The sequence below is a fragment of the Cricetulus griseus genome, chromosome 6 (genome assembly GCF_003668045.3).
Source record: "Cricetulus griseus strain 17A/GY chromosome 6, alternate assembly CriGri-PICRH-1.0, whole genome shotgun sequence".
Lineage (NCBI taxonomy): Eukaryota > Metazoa > Chordata > Mammalia > Rodentia > Cricetidae > Cricetulus > Cricetulus griseus.
In genome coordinates this window covers 129,760,961-129,785,153 of record NC_048599.1, presented here as the reverse complement: position 1 = coordinate 129,785,153, position 24,193 = coordinate 129,760,961, and the positions used below count along the sequence as shown (strand labels likewise).

General features: G+C 37.7%; 1 protein-coding gene across 1 annotated transcript in view; it reads left to right on the top strand.

Annotated features, from left to right (window-relative positions):
- Positions 1-24,193, top strand: part of Arhgap15 (Rho GTPase activating protein 15) — a 574,586-nt gene that overhangs the window by 431,212 nt on the left and 119,181 nt on the right. Inside the window, exon 12 of the mRNA XM_035447073.1 lies at positions 12,671-12,805. Coding sequence (XP_035302964.1) covers positions 12,671-12,805 — 135 coding nt within the window. The remainder of the gene's footprint in view (positions 1-12,670; positions 12,806-24,193) is intronic.

Below are 24,193 nucleotides of genomic sequence, written 5' to 3'. Positions count from 1 at the left end.
AGCAAAGATTAAATCTTAGTTATCAGTCAAGATAAGAATGAATAATGGAAATTACACACACACACACACACACACACACACACACACACACAGAGAGAGAGAGAGAGAGAGAGAGAGTACATAATGAATACAGGAAATGGACATGAATTATGAAAGAGGATATAAAGTTAATTGTTTTTCTAGTTCTAGCTCTCATGGATTTGTAGTTTTTTTGGTGGTAAATAAGTACAATATTTGATAGTGAAAATGTAAAATCTAATGTGACACTCTATAGCTTCTGTTCCAAATGACTAATCTAAGTGTCCATAAGTTCATTAAGATATAAAGAGTTTAGATGTGTTTAATTTTGATGTGTGATTTTTTATTACAGGTTTCTTTTTTCTTTTTTTAAAAATTTAAATTAGAAACAAGCTTGTTTTACATGTCAATCCCAGTTCTCAATCCCTCCTTTCCTCCCCTGCTCTCCAGTGACTCCCTATTCTGCTTCCCATGGAGAGTGAGGCCTTCTATGGGGGAATCTTCAAAGTCTGTCATATCATTTAGAGCAGGGCTTAGACCCTCTGCCATATGTCTAGGCTGAGAGAGCATCCCTCTTTGTGTAGTGAGCTCCCAAAGTCCATTCATGTACTAGGGATAAATACTGATCTACTACCAGAGGTCCCATAGTTTAACCAGCCTTCCAAACTTACATCCTCATTCAGGGGATCTGGAACAGTCCTTTGCTGGTTTCCCAGATATCAGTCTGGAGTCCATGAGATCCCCCTTGTTCAGATTTCTTAATAAAATTTATACACAAATTTATAAAAAGTAAACCTTTTATAGGTATCTCTTCTGGTATTTAACAAAGTTTATATGTATTGTTATTCAAAATCTTTATATCTTTCTGTATTTACTTGTTATTTTATGTGGTCAACTATTTGTTTACAGGTATACTTCATCTGTGGACATCAGAGAGTAGTGATGTATAGCAATGATTACACACATTCCAGTGATCCACATGGTCTTAAACATTGTGATGTAATATAAATTAGCTCAACAAGTACAATAACAATTTGGCAATGCCTATTAAAATTTAAATACACATACAAACTTTAGCATAGGAATTAATCACTTAGGTACTTGCTCTATTCACATGGGTATATACTGATACAGATACAAAATTATGTTAGTACAAGTCTATTTGCACAATCACGATGGAATTTGTGACTGGTTAAGTGAGTCATTATATATCCACAAATATGAATATGTAGATAAATAAACAGAGAGAGCTAATGTTAGTTTTGAATGATCCACAAGATATATCTAGTGAAAAATCAAAGTGCAGAAGAATATATAAATTGCATTTTGTTTATTAAAGAAGGTAATACCGCCTGAGTGCAGGAAATGTCTTTGAAAGGAGACCTAAAGAATTTATAGTATAAGTTTTCTCTGTGGGTGTAAACTAAATAACTAAGAGATGAGGCAAGGATGCTGTACTATCAATCAACGCTGATTCAATACATGGCATATATCAAATCAAAATAATAAAGTATTTAAATTACTGTATTACACAATTCTCTTTTAAAATTATGTATTTTTCCAATATCATGTTATCAAGTATTTTGACAATGTTAAATAGATTTTTATTTCACTTTTGGTAAATTTTTGAAAGCAGTCCTGTGAGTCATTTATAAGAGTTATCATTTTTAAATTACAAAAGAAAAGAGCAACAGAGCAAATTGTATGACTCACATCTTTGAAAGTGGGAGTGATCAACCCATCCCAACATTTAGACAAGCAAACCTCACTGAAGGTAGAAAACCACGCAAACTTTTTATCTCTGAAAACCAAAAAAATTAGTTATTGATAGAATACTCATTCATTAAGGAATGTATTTCACTATTTTTCACTCAAAAATTACTTTTATACATAATTGTGTATAAATTTTATTCTGTGGTTTTGACAAAACATTGTTGCAGGAACCATGTTATCCTGTCCAGTATGCACACTGCTGTGAATGTTGAGTTTTGTATCTATAGAGCTCTGACTATCCTTGTGATATGAAGTAGAAAATTCACTAAACTACTCTTAAGAAATAAATTTGTCTGTATTATCTAAGAAAAATAATTATTATTTTTCTCTTCATTTGATAACTGTTTTACATTTTATCTGGAGACAAAATGGTTTTAATAAATCTAAGAGGCAATACCTAAATATACCAATTTTATTTACCTCATCTACTTTATTGAAGGATTATTTACAGACTAACTTCTAAATCAACAATCTAATTTCTAGGGCAAGTCCCTATTCTGTTCAGTATTTCCATTTCCCACCCAACAAATTCCAACAAACTAGTAAGGAGAATAAAGAAATCCAGAGTTTCATATTAGAATCTGGAAACATTTGTCGCTGGCAAAGTGAACAATATACAAATAAGCTTTCTGGTAATGAATGATAGGTCTATTTTGATCCATTACATATAGACCTCAATTAACTCACAGGAACTTAGAAGTTCACATCTAACAAGAGACAAAGGCTCAATGTTATGTAACATCCCTGTGTTCACATACAACGGAATGATTATCTGTGCATAGTCATTTATAGGAACTGACCCCTTAGGTTGATATTAAATAATGTAACATGAACTGGATGGGACAAATGAGCAATGGTGTCATTTAGAGCCAACATGAAGCAAGCTGTCCAACATGACTGGTAAATTTTATTCCACTGATTCTCTACCCTTTGGAGGCTGTATTATGTGAAATCACCCATGGAATTCAAGCAAATTTGGAATCTATTTGGAGAAGACAGTCACATAAAATGAACCATTGTGTATAATGTCTGTAGAGTACAAAAGGCCTTTGACTGAATGGAAATAAGAGCAGCGTTGAAAGCTCTAAGCAAGAAGGTCATTAAAAATATATATATTGGCACCAAGAAATACATCATTTTTTTACGATCCAACTTAAAGAAAAATCTGTTTATTTTTGGTGTTGTTGTCACAATCTGTACAAGACCACTGCTTTCCAGATGCCTACAGAAGAATATCTAGACACCCAGAGAGAAATGTGACGTCAACTACCACTTTTTATGAGATGCCATTACTCATGGAGTTATAGTGATGGGAGGATGTTTTATGTTATGCCACTGTAAATTAAAAATGCACAAAGCAGTGCCACACTTGTTATACTTTCCATCTGTGGTGCTTGCCTCCTAAATTTCATCTCTACCTATTTGCTGTTACTATTTGATGATTTCATAAAAATAGAAACATCCCATTATCAACTTGCTTCCAACACTTGGTGTGGTAGAAGACCACTCTGCCTCCTCCTTCAAAGAGATGATCTCAGATATTTCATATTATGTTGTGGCATTGTGTGCATGACTTGGGCATCTAGGATGACTTTCAAAGGTATAGATGCAGTATAAAGTAGATAGAAACAAGTCAGTATAGGCTGCCAGAATATCTCACTGGGAAGTGTATGACTTTCTCTTTTGTTTTTGTTTTTAAATTTTTAGCATCTCAGAAAGCACCTATTGTCTCCTTGCTTCCTTCTTCTTTCCTACTTCAGAAAGGCTGAAAAGAATTGGCTATGTATACTGTGTGGCAGGAGCACCTATTTTATGTGCAGGTTGAACCATTTTAAGAAGTAAGACTTCTGTCAGTTTCCTGGAAATTTCTGACATAAACTATAAGGAATGAAAAGTCTTTGGGGTTCGGAATACAAAATTTCACATCTGAAACTAATTTCTCCCTTCTTCTTTGATAGAAGCCATGACCATAGACTATTGGCTTTGCCTGGTAAATTTTGTCACATCATTTTGAATGTTCTTTGGTACTTAAGACGCCACCTTTAAGAACAGCAATTAATTTCTGCTCTAGTAAATGCATTTGTGGAAAAGGGGCTGAGTAAGAAAATGGCAATTGTATTTTATTCCTTGGCACCCCAAACTGTAAACTATATGTTTACAGTTACGTTGGCAAGCAATTTTGAATCATGGCTTCAAATTATTCCTTAAAATATAAATAATCATTCATCTGGAATAATCTAAGCTGCTTTATTCTGTATTTCAAAAGTTTGACATAGCCCTTTGATAAGGAACAAGATCCAACACAGGATAGGTTATTAACTGGTAATTTGTTAAGAAGGGAAACTTCCATGAGGAGCCAATAACCAGATTTGGCACTTTGAGAAGTCCAGTCCCAGATGCCTCAGAGACCTGGCCTGAACCCGGAGAAAGGAAGAGTGCCTCCTCTCCTCACTTTTTTTTTAATTTAAATTCTTTAATTATCACTCATATTTACATATCCATCCTCCCCATTCCCTCACCCCCCATCCTCCCATGTTCCCCCCCAACCTCCCCAACCCATTCCCCAACTCCTCCCCAGAGAGAGTGAGGCCCTCCACCAGGGACCTTCAAAGTCTGGGGGAGGGCCCAAGCCTTCCTTGCTGTATCTGGGCTGCAACAGTATCCCTCCATAGGGAATCGGCTCCCAAAGTCCATTTGTGCTCCAGGGATAAAGACTGGCTCCACTGTTAGAGGTCCCATAGACTGCCCTGGCCTTCTAGCTGACACCCACGTTCAGAGGGCTTTGTTCGGTCCAAAGCTGTTTCCATAACTTTATGACTAGGGTCTCCATGCTCTCACTAAGTCAGGTCCACTGTTTCTGCGGGTCTCTCCAGCCCCGTCTTGGCTCCTTTGCTCATCCTCCTCCCTCTCTACAACTGAATTCCAGTACTATGGTTCAGTGCTTAGCTGTGGGTGCCTGTTTCTGCTTAAAACAGCCACTGGATGAAGGCTCTAGGAATGGTAACCAAGGTAGACACCAATCTCATTATAGGGGAAGGGCATCAATGGCATTTTCTCCACCACTGCTTGGATTCTTAGTTGAGGTCATCCCTGTGGATCCCCTAACATTTCCCCTGTGCCAGACCTCTCTCCAAACCTGTACTGTCTCCCTCTATCAAGGCATCTCCTTTCTTACCCTCTTCTACTCCTCCCCTGTCTCAGTCCTCTTGTTCTCCTCCCCCTCCCATTCTTCCCTTCCCACCTCCTTCCTCTCCCCCCATGTTCCCACTTTGTTCAGGGGTTCTTGTCCCCCTCCCCTTCTTCGAGAGACTATGCAACCTTCCCTTGGGGTCCTCCTTGTTTCCTAACTCCTCTGGAAATGTGGATTGTAGACTAGTAATTCTTTGCTCTATGTCTAAAATTCATATATGAGTGAGTACATACCATGTTTATCTTTTTGTGACTGGGTTACCTCACTCAGGATGGTTTCTTCTAGTTCCATCCATTTGCCTGCAAATTTCAAGATTCCATTGTTTTTTTCCTGCTGAGTAGTACTCCATTGTGTAAATGTACCACATTTTCTCTATCCATTCTTCAGTCGAGGGGCATATAGGTTGCTTCCATGTTCTGGCTATTACAAATAATGCTACTATGAACATAGTTGAACATATGTCCTTACTGTATGAATGTGCATTCTTTGGGTATATGCCCAAGAGAGGAATTGCTGGATCTTGAGGTAGGCTGATTCCTATTTTCCTGAGAGACCACGATACTAATTTCCAAAGTGGTTGTATAAGTTTGCACTCCCACCAGCAATAGAGAAGTGTTCCTCTTTCTCCACATCCTCTCCAGCATTAGTGTTATTGATTTTAGCCATTCTGATAGGAGTAAGATGGTATCTCTGAGTGGTTTTGAGCTGCATTTCCCTGATGGCTAAGGATGTTGAGCACTTTCTCAAGTGTCTTTCAGCCATTTTAGACTCCTCTGTTGAGAATTCTCTATTTAGTTCTGTACTCCACTTTTTTTTTGTTGTTTTGTTTTTCGAGACAGGGTTTCTCTGTATAGCTTTGGAGCCTATCCTGGTACTCACTCTGGAGACCAGGCTGGCCTTGAACTCACAGAGACCTGCCTACCTCTGCCTCCGAGTGCTGGGATTAAAGGTGTGCACCACCAACGCCTGGCCTGTACTCCACTTTTTAATTGCATTGTTTGGTGTTTTTGTGGCTAGCTTCTTGAATTCATTGTATATTTTGGTGATCAGTCCTCCTTGCTTCTTATCCTACCTCTATACATACCAGTGACCACACCCAAATGGGTGTGATCAGAGGTACAGGTATCAGGGTCTCTTCCTACAGCCCTTGTTTTAGGATATAATCTAGGAATACAACACTGTCTTTCATTATGCAAAACCATCAGCTGTTATATTAGTTATATATAGTAACTGGGGCTGCAAAACTAACCTGAGTTCTAACCAGGACCAAGTTGTTGTCATCCCAAGAGTCTATCCTGGATGTTTATTAAATAGATAAAGTCAGTCATCCTTGATGTTTGTTGTATAGATATACCCATCCCTTTTGGCATCTTTGGCATCCAATGTTTCCTAGTCTTCCCTTCAGTATGTTCTGCTCTCTTGTTATAAAGGACACTACTCAGATTGGATTGTCATAGTGTTTGGAATCATGTGACCTTATATTTTTAATTAATTCTTTAAAAGACTTATCTCCAAATTGTCATATTCTGAAATACAGGCATGAGGCCTTAAGTACAAAAATGTATAAGTTTGGGGATTCAGTCTGTAGCTAGCTGGCATCATGTACTTTTGATGGTGGTATATTTATTAATTTTGTCATACTTATTATCAAGGTCAGCAGAGTATGATGTAGAGGATAGACATAAGATGTGAAATGTTAGAACTCAGTCAGTATTTACTTTAGCAATGGTTCTGAGCACCTGGTAAAGCCCTCTCCTTTGAGGAACATAAGGCAGTCTGCCAGCTGCAGCTTCCTAAAGCACACAGCATAGTGACTAGTATCCAGTCTGTGCTCAGTCCCTGTTTGTGTAATAAAAATTAAGTGAACAAACAAATTAACTGGCCAACTGGCCTAGTTTTCTAAGATGATGTCCTCGGTGCATTCTCATGTTATAACCAGTGCGTGTGGCAGAGAGGGGCTTCTACAGGGGCAACATAAGAAGGCACTGCTTTGGCACAGAGTTTGTATTACCAGTTTTGATAATTTTGACCCTGTCTAACCCACCAGAAATCAGATTGAACTGTCACTCTGAAGAAGTAACAAGAAAGTTTCATCTATGTCAATGACTCAACTGACTTCCTTCTAGTCCTTCAAACACAATGACCTAGACAGAAGCTATCTATTTACAGACAAGAGTGTCATTTTATCTACTCTAATATGTGTGACCTTTTAGTTTATTTTATAGCCAAACATTATATATAGGTTTACCCGCTCTGGAATCTCTGGCATCTCTGGCCATCAGAGAACCATCTTACAAGTCTCCTCTGTAAGAAAAATACTCCCTCATCCTAGACACACAGGGGTTGGCCTAGGCCCTATCCCAAAGGATATGACAGACTCTGAAGACCCCCCATGGAAGATCTCACTCTCCCTGGGGAGAAGAAATGGTATGGGATAGGTAGGATGTTAGTGGTGGGCAGGGGAGGGGGGGGGGAGAGGGAACTGGGATTGACATGTAAAACAATCTTGTTTCTAATTTAAAGTAAAAAATGGAGAAAAAAATAAAAGAGTGGAGTGATAATAAAGAATCAGGTTCTCTAAAACCCATGGAAAAATTATCCTTAATTGTCTTAGAAATGATAGTGGACTTTTCTCTTTCAAACATATTTTTTGATTCTCACAAATTCATTTTTCCAAAAAAATAGATAAAATATTCCTTCACAAGGAATCCTAAGATTCCTTCACAAAGAGGCATTTCAAGGCAATCTTACCTTGTTGGGTAAGATATTTTCCCATGTATTAACGTTCTCTTGAAAGCCTCATAATATATGGATTCCTGATCTTAACATACCTTAATTACATTATATGTTTAAAGACATTGGCTAAAGTGTGTTTAAAATATTTAAAATATCCTAAGTAAAAGGTCAAGGGAACCCAGGACATTTTGAATGGAAGGATTATGAGATAGTGTGAATCAACCAGACTTTTCCCCATCATTAGATCCTGGTGTATGATGTTGTTCTTGACCCTAAGCCACATCACACTGAAATAATTTATCTAAACTAGTAATTATGATTCATAATGTTCATTCAGTGTTTTCATTGCCTTCATCCTTTATGTATTTTGCCTTTTGAGCCTGTGTTTACCTTGCTCATCATAGTTATATCTTGGATGTTTGTTTCTTTAAAACTTCCAAATGCTGTATACCCTTTCCCCTTCGACAGCAGCATTTGTCTCTCTAACCATCTTCACTTTACAAATAAATGAATAGATATAAAATGTGTCAGTAGTGAGTCAGGCCTAAAAAATGTTTTATATATCCATATAATTTGTTTTACACTCTATCATGTTTCTTCAACACCTCATCACATAATAGTCTGTTTCATCTCTGACTGTTTCCTAATGCTATTTCTTTTTATGATCAGTTTATTTTATATCTGCTCATATAAGAATTAGCCTCTCAATGATTGGGGGAATTACTAAATATTGGAGTTGGTTTGTAGATAAAAGCACACTCTCAAATAAGATACTTAGGCATAGAATGTAAAAATATTCATTCTTGAAGTCAGGTCAATCTACTAGCACTTCACACTAGCCTTTTCTCCTCTGCCAGACAAAATTATGAACAAGCATAATGATTTTAAACGAAGTGGGGATGTATTGGCTCCTTATGTCAGTTTCACTACCTGTGACTCTTAGGAAAATTCCTTAAGCTAATCCCCTTTTATTCTCTCTGTAAAATGTATATTATGCCAACAACATCTACTTTATTGTCTTACCTACTTATTGAATATAAATATTATATAATTAAATTATTATATAATTGCAATGTATAGCATAGTGTTCTATAAGTGCTACATAATATTCAGTTACTATTTCTGTTGTAAATACTTTGATATTATATATATATATATATATATATAGCTTTTATTTTAGTTAGTAATTAAGAATTACAATGTTGACAAGATGGTTCAGTGGGTGCTTGCCCTGCAATCCTCATGACCTGAATTTAATTGCCTGGACCCACAGCAGGAGAGAACAAATTCCACAGCAGTCCTCTGACCTCCAAATACATGCCATAGTATGTGTTCACCCACCCACCCCACCTCCAACACACAGTAATAATAGTTTTAATAAAAACATGAATTATCAACTCTAAAATACATATTAGGGAAATCATAGTGTCTACATATATATAGTTGTAGGGATCTTGTATATGAGTGTCCATAGACCCTGGTATCCTCCAGCCTCCAGCCTCCAGCCTCCATTACAGTCCTGCTAACCAGGAAGAATTTGCAGCCCCAGAACATACTTGGGAATGACTGACATTTTCTACAGTCAACCCTGGGAAACACAACTGGCCTCTAGGGGGTCAAGACCAGGCACGTTGCCCATACATCCCAGAATGCAATGGACAGCTCCATAAGGAAGATTGATGGGGGAGGTCCTTCTGTGTATATGATTGTCTTATTGGTTGATAAATAAAGTACTGTTGGCCAATAGGAAAACAAAATAGGTGGGACTAGGAGTCATGAGGATTCTGGGAAAGGTAGGAGAAAATGCAGAGTCACCATGTGAGCCTGGGAAGACAGGATGTTTGCCGCTGGTGTCCAATAAAATAAGTCTTATAAAATACATAGATTTATGATAATTAAGACTGAGCTAGCAGATGAGAAATCCTAGTCATTGGCCAAGCAGCATTTCTACCTAATATAAGTCTCTGTGTGTTACTTGGGACATTAACGTGGGCAGCAGGCAGAACTTGGGCGGCCTGGTGGAAAGACTTATTGTTACAGAAGATCACCCTTACTCAAGCAGCATGGGTACCACTGTTGAGAAATTTTACATTCTCAGAAAAGGGAAAAGTCCAGTTAGAAAACTCCTACAAATAATGCAGATGTATTTGAATGATGCCTGTTAATACCAGGAAAGAGTTATGATTAGTTTTTATTTAGAACAGGCTGATTTTGTGAGATGGAAGATTATTTGGGCATAATTATATGTTTAAATAAGCCAGCATGGCCTTGAAAGCTCTACCATGAGACCCTCTGGATTATAAGGGAGCTGTTGATTATGAAATGCTGTATATAAAAAATAGCTAGCATATTTCAAGTGACTAATGGCAGCTCTTGCCATATTGTTTATTTGAGCTACTTGTTGAAGGTTACAAATTATAATTATTTTTTTCTTTAAATGACAACTACTACTGATATCTATATCTATATTAGGAATTTTTGTGTAAGTGACACAAATTAACAATAGCACAGCTTAAGGCTTTTAAGCAGACACAGTAAAGTGGCACTCATCAATTGTCATACTTCCTTTCCTGCATACAGAAATGCTCCCCTTTCACAATCACTAAATAGAGAGAGAGAGAGAGAAAGAGAGAGAGAGAGAGAAAGAGAGAGAGAGAGAGATGAAAGTGACTAACATTAATGGCATTTCGCTTAAGTTGAGTAGTTATTTTAGTTATTTGTCATTCCTGTTGCTCCTTTCGACCCTCTGAACATTTTCCCTTAGCAGTCTCTAATCTACTTACCACAATGCTGTTTCAGGCTTTGCGTTTCTAATAAAGTTGGGAAGTTGTGTGCATGCGTCTGCCTACATGTGTGTGTATGTTTAGGTTTCCACTTAAAGTTCAGTGCCAAAGCTACAGTACTGATACATTTTCTAAATGTGTTTTAAGCAATAAGTTGTACAACATTTTTAGAACATGTGTTAAACTATTTCTCTAAGAATGAAGCTCTTAACAAAACATAAGCACTCTGCATGAGATCTTAGCAGCAAAGTGCTTAAAAGATAAAGTAAGAATTGGTACCATGGGAAGAACACCAGCTGTAGAGCGCACAGGTCCATTATGAGAAGTATGGTGGTGGGTAGGGAGAAAATGATTTAATCAGGAGTAAAACCAATTTTATTATAAGGGCACGCGGGGGGTGTGGCACCATAGTGAGAGGGACATTTCAAAATATCTGACAGATTTCAACAATGTGAAAACCCCGTTCTTTAAAGTGACAGTAAACCCATCAGGTCTCCCTTTTTGATGCTATTGTGTTAGCAGTTGACTGTTTAAAGCTGGCCTGCTAAGATGCTGTCGGCCTATTTCAATAGTGTGCAGCCAAATAAAAGACTAATTGTTGAAATACAATCAATCAAAATGATTGCAGGGCAGAGAGAAGGTCTCCTCTGCTGATTTTGTTGTGGGTCATATTCGTGTATTATGATGGAGGCAGGGACTATGATTGAAAGGAAGCTGGAGAGAGCCCCCCTGACATGAACAGATCCACCTCATCCTCCTTTTTTGCAAAATACTACTGAACAGGAATGTCACTTACAAGCCCTGACAATAATAGTCCATTAGAAAAAAGATCTGATATTGATGTGAGCTAATATTTTTAAAAGGATATGAACACTGTTAGCAAAACAGCTCCTGCAGAGAATCCCAACAGTGACAGTTCTCAGCTTTTCTTATTTTTTTTCTTTTGGTACAAAATGCTCCCTGGCATTCATAGAGCTCACACTGGGGGGATGTGACAGTGAGTTCAGACATCATCAAAATAGAGAAAAAATTCCAGTTAACCAAATACCTGTAAGTTCTGACCAGGATTCTTGGCTTTTCAATTAACTCCAAATTGTTACTGAGAAACTTTTGTTCCTTTAAGCCTAGAATCAAAACATCATTTGTATGTAGTTTATCCCACAGATCAGCAGAAATGTCATAGTATCTTGTTTCCTCTTACATACATGTAAAGATATCACTTCTAGACAACAATCATCTCTGCCTTGTGTGAGAATGATCCCAGATTTTCCTATGGAGTGTTAAAGGCGGGTGATAATCCCCGAGCACATTCCTTCCCTCTTGAACCTTCACTTCTGGCACCTAAGTTCTTCAGTGTGTCACTGTGGCAATTCACTCAGGCTTCCCAAGCAAATATTTTTGTTGTTTCTAAAGAATTGGTTAGCATTTGTGGTTTGTCGTCGGTGTGTTATCATTTTGGCAGCTTTGCATAGCACGCATAGGCCAACAGGGGTCTGTCTAATATTGTTGCTGGGTACATTTTCCTCACTGAGATGAAAACTGAAGAAAAATATTTCTGAAGCAGTAAGAAGAAATTAATATCCATTCTCCCCCATATTCTGTTCCTTGCTGACTTTTAGGTATAGGCAAGAAAAGAAAAGAAAAAGACAGGAAAAAAAAAAACAGAAAAAAGTGTTAGCCATTATTCCCTTGTACATTGCAAGGCTAACACATGTAAAGCAATAACTCGTTTTCTATTGCCGTGTTTAGCATATGTCTCCTGTTGGCTCAGCAAGGCCTTCAGGCCGGTCCCTTGAGCCAGCCATCGCTGGCATCTCTTAGCCCCTCGGCCTCAAAACCAAATAGCTTTGAATCATGTTGAGCTGTGATGCTAATTTTCATACTGATGCATTATGGGAATAACTGTATCTGACATACTGTGTCAATGGTACTGTCTCTTTGTGTCCCTTGTTTTTTGTTAGCTGCATTCCTACAGATGGCATTCCATTGAAAATGTTCCCTTCCTACAGAAAACGAGAAGAAAAAAAAATCCATGCACAGCACCAAACCTCTAGGTGCAGAAGGCTGTTAACGGTTGCTGATGATAGTAGGCAAACATTAACATAATAATTAGTGTCTTGTAATTGTTTCATTAAAACCAGTTGTTCCATTTCTCCTCGTGTTTTCCCAGAAGAGAAGCTGAATTTGGATGACAGCCAGTGGGAGGACATACACGTGGTCACCGGAGCACTGAAGATGTTTTTCCGGGAGCTGTCTGAACCGCTCTTCCCTTACAGTTTCTTTGAGCGGTTTGTGGAGGCAATCAGTAAGTATACCCCAGAAAGGAGCCGGGTGTGGTAGCATTAATAACAATAATGAGATCGATACTGATCATGAGAACAGAGAACCGAGTATGTGCCCGTGTTTGTATCTGTATTCTTTGGTTTTGTCATTTTGGTGACTTGTTTTATTTCTCAGCCTGCAATATTATCTGAGCTTTAAAACCAAAATTATTCAGACCAAAAACAAAGATAGAAATCTATTTGAGGCCACCAAATTTAAGCTTTCTCAAATGAAAATAGCTTCTTCTGCAATCTGCTTTAAAGGGGTCATCTCTTGTACTCCCTGTCCCTGCCTTTATATTTTCAGAATTGCACTGTTTGCAGACAAAGAGGTCTTGCAAGGGAACCTAAATATATCAAATATTGTGTTTCATTAAATATGTGTTAAATCATCAGCTGAAATACCATCTTCTCTTGGCTCACTCATTTGTTCCCTCACCAGCAGCACTATCTACAGTTGGCTTCTGAGCAGTGTGTAAGGTTAAGTGACATCAATTTTCTTTTAATGGGTGACATTACAGGGTGATGAGTTACACCACTCCATGAAGCTTCTTTTTCTGATGTATTGTTCTTTCATTTATAATGCACAATCTGAAGTAAATAGATAGGAATGATTGAATGAATGAATGAATGAACAAAATCTTTTCCTGCAAGAAAACTTTGCTGTAGATAATTGGAAAAACAAATACTTGAATGTCACTAAATTTAATATCATAGGGTACATTTACTATAATTGTGACAGCTTGGAAAACAACTCCTGGCAAGCAGGCTGATATAAGAAGGAAGGAGAAAGAAAGAAGAAAGAAAGGTAAAATTAAAAAGCTTGCAAGCCTGGCAGGAGCTTAATTAAAGTCCCAACAAGAAAAATCTCCAGGGAGAGAGATGCTCTACTTAGGAGGTCTGATCTTGGATGCTGTGTGTGAAGGGTTCCCAGTAGTGGGAATGAGGAGTTGGGGGCCATTACTGGAAAACGGCCTTCAATAGGCACTTTTATTCTGTTTGTCATTGGTAAAACCTCTTCACACTGTCTTAAAACTTTGCAAAATGAAACCAATTGGATGAAGACAAGGGTTTTTCTCCTATTCTCTCATCTAGCTCGCTCACAATTTCAGATTGTCTTGTTGGCTGGCTGTTATTTAAGGGAGTAAGATTATTCTTGTTTTGAGTTGGGGTGAGCCTGGAGTTCTTATCCCATCTGGGGAGCAATGATTTATAGTCCCCAGGTTCTCTAAACTACAATTTAAACGGAATAATAAAGAAAAAGTAAGGAAGCACGAATCTTACTCAGTATAGTCTGATGTTCTGTCTTAACTCAAACATGTCAATGCACTAAGAGAACAACATTCTGGGAGGAAATCAGAAAGACTTGTATATAGATTCCTATCTTAATTGTGTATATTTAGTGATGTGTATGTCATATTTTGAGCTCTATACTCTTAGGTGGCAATTATCTCACTTGGAAACATACTTTCATATCTGCTGAGCAGGAAGCATTGTATAAGATTCCCATCAATTAAGCTCCTTGCTTCCTTTAGTTCACATGATTCCAAAGACACTATCAAGCTCTTTCCATAGGCTAAGTGTATGGAAAGCAGGACCTCAGAGCTCATATGTGTCCTTTCAATCCCCTTAAGAAATATGATGATTTCTGGGATATTTTAGGATTAAATCCAAATTGGACATAGTTTCAGCAATATAGGCATGATCAGAACTGAACAGCAAAGATAAAGTAAGCAGAGAGCTCTTAGGCGTGGCTGTAGAAAGAGTCTCTGCAAACAGTTATAAAATGAGTACTATTCAAAATGAAGAAGGGCATGTCTAATAAAGTCCTTTTAAAAATCCAAGATGTTGTACACATACTATTTCTCCAGGTGATCTATGTTGAGAAAGCAATCTGAAAATGAAGAACAGAATATGTCCCATTAAACTCATATGTTTCAAGCCCAGGGTAATGGTGCTGAGAGGCGGGGACCTTAGGTGATTGTCTTGGAGCAGAGCACCCCTGATAAGGTTAACACCCTTGCAAAAGAGGCCCTAGGGACAGTGATGCAGCTCAGTAGGTAAAGTTGCTTGCTACCAAGCCTACAGACTTGCATTTGATCCCTGGAACCCATAAGGTAGAAGGAGAGAACCAACTCCAACAAGTTGTCATTTGACTTCCACAAGCACACCATGGCACATTCATGCTGACACACATACACACAAAAAATAAATAATACATATAAAAACTGTGGTGCACTTTTTAAATGAAAAAAAAAGACCAAGAGAGATGCCTTACCTCATGTAATCATGTGAGTACACAGCTAAACAGCACTGTCAACTGAAGCAGAAAATGGGCCCTCAGCACTCAATACTATTGTCTTGGTCTTGGATTTCTTTGCTATTACAATTGTGCTGTATACATTTATATATAAGGTATAAAGTTCATGGTACTTTTATAGAAAGACAATTAGACTGAGATTCTCAGCAATCTTGGGTTAACTAATCAAGACTACCAGATTGTCTGTGTGTGATATACAACATGTGGAGACTAAGCCATAGGATAAAATGGTTGAGAACATTTTGTAACATTTGATCCACCAAGACATACCACCCATGGTGGTTTGGAAGAAAATATCCCCCAAAGGGAGTGGCACTATTAGGAAGTGGGGCCTTGTTGGAGTAGGTAAGATCTTGTTAGAGGAAGTGTGTCACTGTGGAGATAGGTTTTGAGGACTCATATATGCTCAAGATACCACCCACTGTCTCAGACCCTCTCCTGATGCTTTTGAGTCAAGAGGTAAGGATTGTCAGCACCTGCTCCAATACCATGTCTGCCTGCATATCACCCTGTCACATCATGATGATAATAGACTAAACCTCTGAAAAAAGCCACCCCAATTAACTGTTTTCCCTTTATAAGAGTTGCCATGGTTGTGGTGTCTACCAACAGCAATGGAAACCCAATTACAACTATATACATGTATATTTGACATAAACTTTACTTTTATTTTTCCTGTGCTGGGTATCGAATACAGGGCCTTGAGAATACTAGCTAACTGTTCTGTCATTGAGCAATACCCCCAGTCCTGTGTTCTAAACTTGGGGTGAGCTCTAGATTGTAATGCTATTTAAATATCACTCAGGAATGAGGAAGTGGTCACTTTGATATTCAGTATTGGGAGAAGTCACACCAGAGAGGGTGTGTTTAAATCACTTAATATAATTAAGCTTAAAAAAATCTTCCAAAATTCATATGCAGACATAGAAGAGTGTTGAATTTCATCAAAGCTCACATTGCAATGCCTTGTGAAGCTATGATAGTTCCTACTACAATTTCACCAAATCCATGCACAGTTAACTCTTTAAAAAAAAAAAAAAGAGGTAAAGCACTTTAGGAAGCCCTCAAGAGTGTGCTGGGGGTGGTGGTGGCTGTGTCCAGGTGCTGCTGCCCACAGATCCTTGACCCAATGTTCCCTGTGTTCTGCACCCTCATAGGGTTGACCCTAAACAGAGCTTTTTCACAGGTGCTCTTGGGAGCTAGCTGCCATTGCAGAGTGGACAACCACAGGCAGGAGATAGCAGGTAGAGGAGTGTGATAGTTACTCTTACTTCTATAACCAAATGTCTGACAGAAGCATAGATGATGAACAGTAAAAGGTACAGTGCATTGTGATGGAGCAGACTTTGCAGAGCTTATGGTATTGGGAGGACATAGTTGAGGCTGGCTACCTGGTACAAACCAGAAAGCAGAGAGACCTAGAGCTGAAATCAAAGCAGGCCCACTCCCAGTTTCCTACCTCCTTCAGATAGACATTACTTCCTAAAAGTACATAACCTGCCTGAAGTTGGGTACCATGTGTTCAATAACATCACTTTGTGAAGGATATTTTACATCCAAATCATAACAAGAATGAAGGCCAAGTCCAGCCCAGAGTTTATCCTTACCCTTTGCTGTTAGGTACTTCTCTGCCTGGGTGGCTTTTCTGCATGCAGCTTTGGTGGACTGGACCACTCTAGTCCCAGCTTCCTTCCACCTTGTGATTCAGACCCTCCTGTCTTTGCCTTTCCACTTTGGAAGAGCTAGTGGCTTCCTGGAAGGACTAATTTCTGATTTTCCTTTCTCTTTCTTCTTTTGGATAAGCAGTTCTTTGCATTAAATTAATTTTGTGTTAGCGGAAATGCTTACCATGGTTTCTACTGTTTGGTTAAGCATGGACAAAACACCATTCCCATCAGTGCCACAGTTCATGTTGTCATAACAGTATTTCCATTTTCTTTTTACTGCTACTAAAACCAGTTTATGAAGACTTAACATTTTTATTTGGCCCCTAGCTGAGAGATGTGTTTTCATGGAAAAGTCCCAAAGTGAACAGACCAAATGGAATTTTACATTTGACTGGAATGCTTTGCATGGAAGGAAGAAGGTTATTTCTAGTGGAAACAATTGACCTGGCTGCTTGCACTATTTCAATTATTTTATTTCACATTATATGTTTGGAATTCTTCATAGCATATTCCAAGAAGAGTAAACAGAAAATGTTTTTTAAGAGTTTCATTTGGACCAATTGAAATAGTTTCTTTCCATAAGAGCCTGCAAATGCTATGGTGATCCCTTGTCTCACTCACTGGGGCAACAAAGTCCCGAATTTGGTTTTATATTTCAGAATCTAAATTTCTCAATTATTGATGTTAAATCCTGTACCCGAGGTCAGCATAATTGAATTAGCAGTATGTTTTTTGTTGTTGTTGTTGTTTTGTTTTGTTTTTTTTCTCACAAAGATTTATCCCACTATCAGCAAAGGTTTGATTTCCTGGAGAAGCTTGTACTGAAGGCATTATTAGTCCTGTAAATGTGAACTTGTTAGACAAAGGGTGTTATCCAGTTTGAGGGTAAGTGGTGTAATCTTGTGCTAGAGGCTGCAGGGCATTCGGGATCTTTCCAGTAGACTTAAATCCTGAGAAATACACTGTTACTGATCACTCCCATCTTTTAATTCTGACAAATACAGATCCAAAGGAAAAAAAGACAATATGTAGTCTCTTTTCTGGATTAGTGTCTTATTTTCTTAGCAATCTTGCAAAAATAAATGAGAGGACAGAAATTCATTGGCATTTCTGATGTGCTCCCACTTAACCCTCAGAATAACACAGAGCTAGTGATGGAGTAGAGAGATTATTTGGAAAAGAATTTTGAGCTCATAAAAATTCTAGGAAAACTAAGTAAACTAACATTATATTTCCCTACAATGAAAATAGTGGGTGCACTATATGTGATTTCCAAAAGAAATTAACTTTTAGGGGAGTCCTGAGTTCACATAACAAGAAAATTGAACTTTACATTCAACTCCAAACTCCCAAACCTGTGCACTAACTACTTTTTCACAATAGATTGAGGGATACCTAACTAGATGTTGAAAACCTATGTGAATTACCTTAGTCTCTGCAAAATCTGTATGCCCTAAAACTTTCTTTATAATATTAATACCTTCTTCTTTTTAAAGGAGGTTTAGAATTACCTGGGTGTGGTGTCGCATGCCTTTAATCCCAACACTTGGGGGCTACACGGAGTAAACAATGAGACCCTGTCTTAAATATTGAGTGAATTTAGAATTAAGTGGGAGATCACAATGTTAAGTTTTGGAATTTTCAGTTAGATATACAAATAGAACTTCACAAGAATAAGTAATGTTTCATTATTACATGACAGTGAAATTATCAATATTTTAAATATCACTTCTCTGAATGGATTTTTAAAACTTCATCCTCTTATTTCAATGGTCAATTTCTGGTCCATTCTTATTTACAATTCATTTAGACACATAAGATCATTTTTTATTTCATGTGAACACAATTTCAAGCTTTGTTTTATTAACATTTTCTTTTCTAAGTTTTTATTTGTATCATGTTATAACACACACAGACACACCACACTCACACACACTCATACACACACACACACACACACAGACCAAAAAAAAACAAAAAGCCCCAAAGAAGGAAAATGTTCAGACACTACCAGAAGCTTGGTCATGAGAGGAATCCTTATTGTAGATCTTGAATCACTTTTAGTGGTTATTTTCTCAGTTCTTTATAGTATTTCCAATATATCAACCATTGATAATAATATCCTTTATTGTGTAATATACAATGTTATTTCATCCCACTCTACTCTCATTATCTTCAAATTTAAATAGTATGGTGAAAACATATTTATTGTTTCATGAACATAGAGCAGTATCTGATAACCTCCCTCTAAAAGGTCAGTACATTCTTCTTTATCCCTCATCTTTCATGGGAACAATGGTGCGTTGATTCCTTTAAGTTTTATATGCTTCTATAAGCCCAGTGATTGTCTAATTAGGAAAATAATAAGCAATATTTACATTTACACTACTACAGTGCCAGAAGCATTGTTAGCGGCCTTTCATGGGTCTAGGCAAAGGTGTCTTTCTCTGGCATTCTCTCTCATAGTTCAGTCACTTCTCAAAGAAAATTCTTCAGTTGATGAAATATAATACACGTTGTTACTCTTCCAAAATTGCTTAAGTGCTTGGCCATATTAACTCCTTTTGTAGTTAGACAATGGCTTTCTTAGGTAGATATTTTAATTTTTTTCTTTTTCATTGCTCTTTATTTTTAATGCCATCACTTCTTCCTTCCTCTCCCCCTCCCTCTCTCCTTCCTTCCCTTCCATCCCCTGTCCCTTCCTTTCTTTCTTCCTTATGCATTTGTGGGTGCTTTGTAAATGACTCATGTGTAGAGGTCAGAGGGCACCCTCTGGAACCATTCCTGAAGTGTTCACACTTTTTGTTTGAAACATGGTACCTCCTTGGCCATAGAATTGTTCCTTGTAAACCTACATGCTTGTTATCTTGCTATCTCTGGGATTACAGATATACCACCATGCCAGTTTTGTTTTGTTTTTAAATGAATTCTAGGAATCAAAACACCATCCTTCGTGTTTATGTGGCAAGAATTTTACTCACAAAGTTATTTTCCAACTTCCCTCATGTTTTTCTAAAACATAGTCTCATTTTCCATTGTACAGAGAGCCTCTTGTCATCACTGCTCATACTGGCTGCTTTCAGTAGATGCTCACCTGGAGACTGTTTTCGGCTCAAGTTAAATCTACTGTTTTCTATTTACATAAATACTAGATTCTCGTTTCTTCCATAACCTATTATGTCGAACACAGAAGTTTTTGATTATATTAATATATCATCTTAATGTCCAACAGGACAAAGGTATAACATAGGTTCCATGGGACTAAGATCTAAGTGTTGGCAGCACTGCATTCCTTTTTGAAGACTCCAAGAGAAATCTATCTCTATGCGCTCTCCAGCTACATGAAGCCATTTTGGGGAAAGTGTCCCCTTCCCCCACCTCTCCATGTAACCATGGCTAATGGAATATTTACAGCATACCACATTGACACCTCTACATGAGCCCTCTGTAAATGCCTCTGCTTCCATCTTCTACTTCTGATGATACTCATGATTAGATGGAGCTCCCCTGAGCAATTCTTAATCATATATCTGCAAATTTCCTTTGGCTGTGTAAAGTTACATATACACAGGTCTCAAAAATTAAGAGATAGATATAGTTTAATGCCAGTATAGTCCGGCCTATATCAGTCTCATGCTACAGATGCCATCTAATCCAGACTGATGTCTTTGGAGCTGCAATCAGAACCAGCCAAACAGCCCTGGGTCCAACCCTGAGTTGGGGAGTATGGATGAGGGAAGTCCCAGCTACCCAACAGCATTAAGGACAAGACAGAGATGTTTTGTCATCTCAGGAGGCCTCTCAGTCAGTACTGGAGCCCATGGTTTATTCAAGCATCCTCTTAAATAGCTTTCCGAAAGCGGGGATACTGGCAGAAGACATCATGTCTAGAGCTGATAGGAAACATTTTCTTTAATCCTCCAGACACCCCTAAAACTTTGAATCCTCACTAGCCTTCGAGCACATCCCACTAATCTCCAGGCATGTTTCACTAGCCCTCAGGATAGGTGTGGGCCCACCCAGGGCCTAGATCTATTGTTATACAAACCAGGAGACATTCTCCACCATGGCCAGGCCATCCAACCAGCCAACATCAAAAAGACAATGGGAGATTCCAGTTCCTGGGATTGAGCTGAAACCTATATCCAAAATATCATATTTGGACCCTGACAGTTTAAGAGTCACTTTTTTCCATCTATTGTAACCTATTTTTTCTCTCTCTTAGTTCGTGAGGGTAACTCCTACTACACCTTTAAGTGCCAAATTCTGATATAGCTCATTAATCCATGTACTTTATCTGCCTTATCACACATCAAAATATACATCAGAAAATTGAGATGGAGGTAAAACTACATAGTCACCAGTAAATGAGAAGGGTCAGCTCATGCATTTACCTAAAGGATATACTACTAATACATTTGAGGTTAGGCTGCATCAGATCTCACTTAGAGAATGGCGGGTCATTCCATCCAGTGGCCATCTTCATTTCAGCTCTTTCATACTCACATTGTAGCATATTGAGTTTTCAATAGCGAATTTGATGGATTATATCTTTTCAAGGTTTCCTTTTGCATGTAAAATTAATAACATTTTCACTCATGTGACCAATGCGCCACGTCTTCTCCGTCATGGAAATAAAACTAAGGCTAACCTCTTAACCAAATTAACCTCATGCTGCTTAGCATGGGATGCTTTTAGAATCCCTGTACTTGGGAAGCTGAGGCAGTAGGATGGCAAGTTTGAGGCTGCCATGGACTATAAAATAAAGTATTGGTAAAGTAAATAAAAACCAACAGCAACAAACAAATTTATGGTTCTGCATCATTCCTTTTGTCTCCTCTTTCAGTTTCTCTAAGTAAATCATAAGTACATACATATACGGTATATAAGTATGTATGTTCATTATGCTTTTTGACGTGTTGTTTTCATTTTATATATGAATGTGCACATACATTTGTGTGTATGTATATGTGTATTTATGTGTCAGTTAGCAGTTAGGCAGTACAGCAATAAAATGAGATAAACATGATGTTATATTGCAGTCCCAGCCTCAATTGAAAAGAAGTACTCACTTGATTATTCTACCACTGTGTACCCTGATGCCCAGTTTTTTTTAAACATTAACTACTTAATCAATTAAAATAAACTGTAAGAAATGTCACCCATAAGATTAAGTAGTGTTAAAATTCAGTCAGACACCAAAAGAAGAGTGTTCCCATGTGCATAACCTTAAACAAAACTTGTATACCTGCCCCTATATCAGTACCACCATCCTTACATAAAAATGATTTAAGACATTACCCTATGGCCAAAAATACCTATTACATGTTTCCATGGCTTTGCCATGGATGGTCACCATGCCATTTTGCTGAAAAAGTATATTTTGAATAGGTAATTGGGGAGAAAAACCAGTCAAGTATATTTGCAAATATTTTCTTTTCTTGACTTTATCTTGCCCTTTGGTCAAGCTATTTCTAATGCATCATCAACTTTGTGATTGCATTCCTTGGGAGAAAAGAAGCAGAGCTTGGAGAGCAGTTGACTAAAGTGGTTGTTAGACATGAAAATATGATGTAACAAAGTGATTTAAAACCAGAGAAAGTAAAAGGAGGTTCTAAAGAGTCATTGTAAAGAAATCAAAGACATAAAAATAATATAGTATAAAAATACTCTTGATCAACAGATTTTCAAGAATTTTTTAAATTCTTGAATTTAAATTCAAGAAATTTTAAATTTAGGAAAAATAAGTTTTACTGATGCCTCTAAAAACTTTTCACTGAAAGCATATATTCTCACAGGCTTCGGGGTTTTATGTCTCTCTCTCTCTCTCTCTCTCTCTCTCTCTCTCTCTCTCTCTTTCTCTCTCTCTCTCTCTCTCTGTGTGTGTGTGTATGTGTGTGTGTGTGTGTGTGTGTTGTGTGTGTGTGTGTGTATGAGCACAGTGGAAATTTTATGGCTGATGCCTAGCCTGTCTCTTAACTCATCCTAATTATATTCATAATTAAATTGTAAAAATTATAGTTGACTAGAGCCAAATGGCTTGTACAGGTGTCTCTTTGTAGGAATGGTTTAGTACTAGATAATAAACAACTGGACTTCCATCTACTTAATTTGTCTTAGTGAAAGTCCTTTGTAAGTAAAACTGGAAGGTGATTCAGATTTAAAATCAGGCCTTGCCTCAGAAATTAATTGAGTAGTAAGACATCAACTCCATTAAAAATTCTAATGCTAGTGTCTAATGCTAGTCTTTTGCTTTTCCTTAAAATCTTTACTTATTTGTACACTTCCATGTCCTTGAGGTCACTTTTTCAAAGCAAAGATTCTATTCCAAGCTAAGCAGTCAGGCAGCCTTCGTGAGTCAGTGTCCTAAGCACCCTGATTTACTGCATAGGCATGCTACCAAAAGTGCACAACAAGGCGCAGAAATTCTTCTTAGTACTAAGTGGCAAGCAGTTAACTTGACCAATTCCTCTAATGATGAACTTAGGTGGCTAGATTTCACTGTCTCAATGGACCAGGATGAAATTGAAGTTTTGTGGTCTTTTGTTCCATCCTGCTTTCTTTCACATGCTTCAGTTCACACTGGATTATGGCCACCACCACAGAATCTCCACAACCTTCCACCCACTAACAACTCTGAATGTGGCACCATAACCAAGAGGACATCCTCTGCTCCTTGTCCAGTAACTTTTCCTCAACCTATCCATAACAAAACAAATTGCTGCAACTGGAGCCATTTCATTTTGAGGAAAAGCTAAAGCCGTTGTAAGAGATTTGAAGCTTTCTATTTTCTGGTTACACATAAGCTCTCTGACTTCATTTTTCTACCTCACCCATCACACCATAGCCCTTTGAGCCAATGGATTTCCTCCAGATATGCAAGGCTCATTCTCTGCTGAAATTCGATGCCCCATATTGCTGCTCAGATGTCTTTCAGCTAAATCTTCTAATGCTTCACCTGCATTGCTCATTGTATGACTATTCAAAGTCTAACTCTACAATTTACTTCTTTAAAACCTTGAACAAAATCTTCTCTCTCCAGGATATAAAAATTGATGGGAAAATGGTACTTCCTTATCCCCTATCAAAATTTTCAAATAATTGGGTGAAATGCTAATTGTATCAACTCACTTTTTTGCAGTTTCTGGACAATGGCATTCAGTAAATGTTAGCGAATTTTATTTTGTCAACCTATGGACATACTACAAATTAGATAGTTTGAGCTCAGGAGATCTCCTTGTCCACACTTAGCCATCTCTCCTTTGGTACAGCTATCTCAAGTGATGCATACCAATATCTTCATTCTGCTTTAATATTTTGTTTTTACAACTCACACAGCACAAGACATGTCTAAGATAATATTACAAGAGAATTAAGTTTCAAAA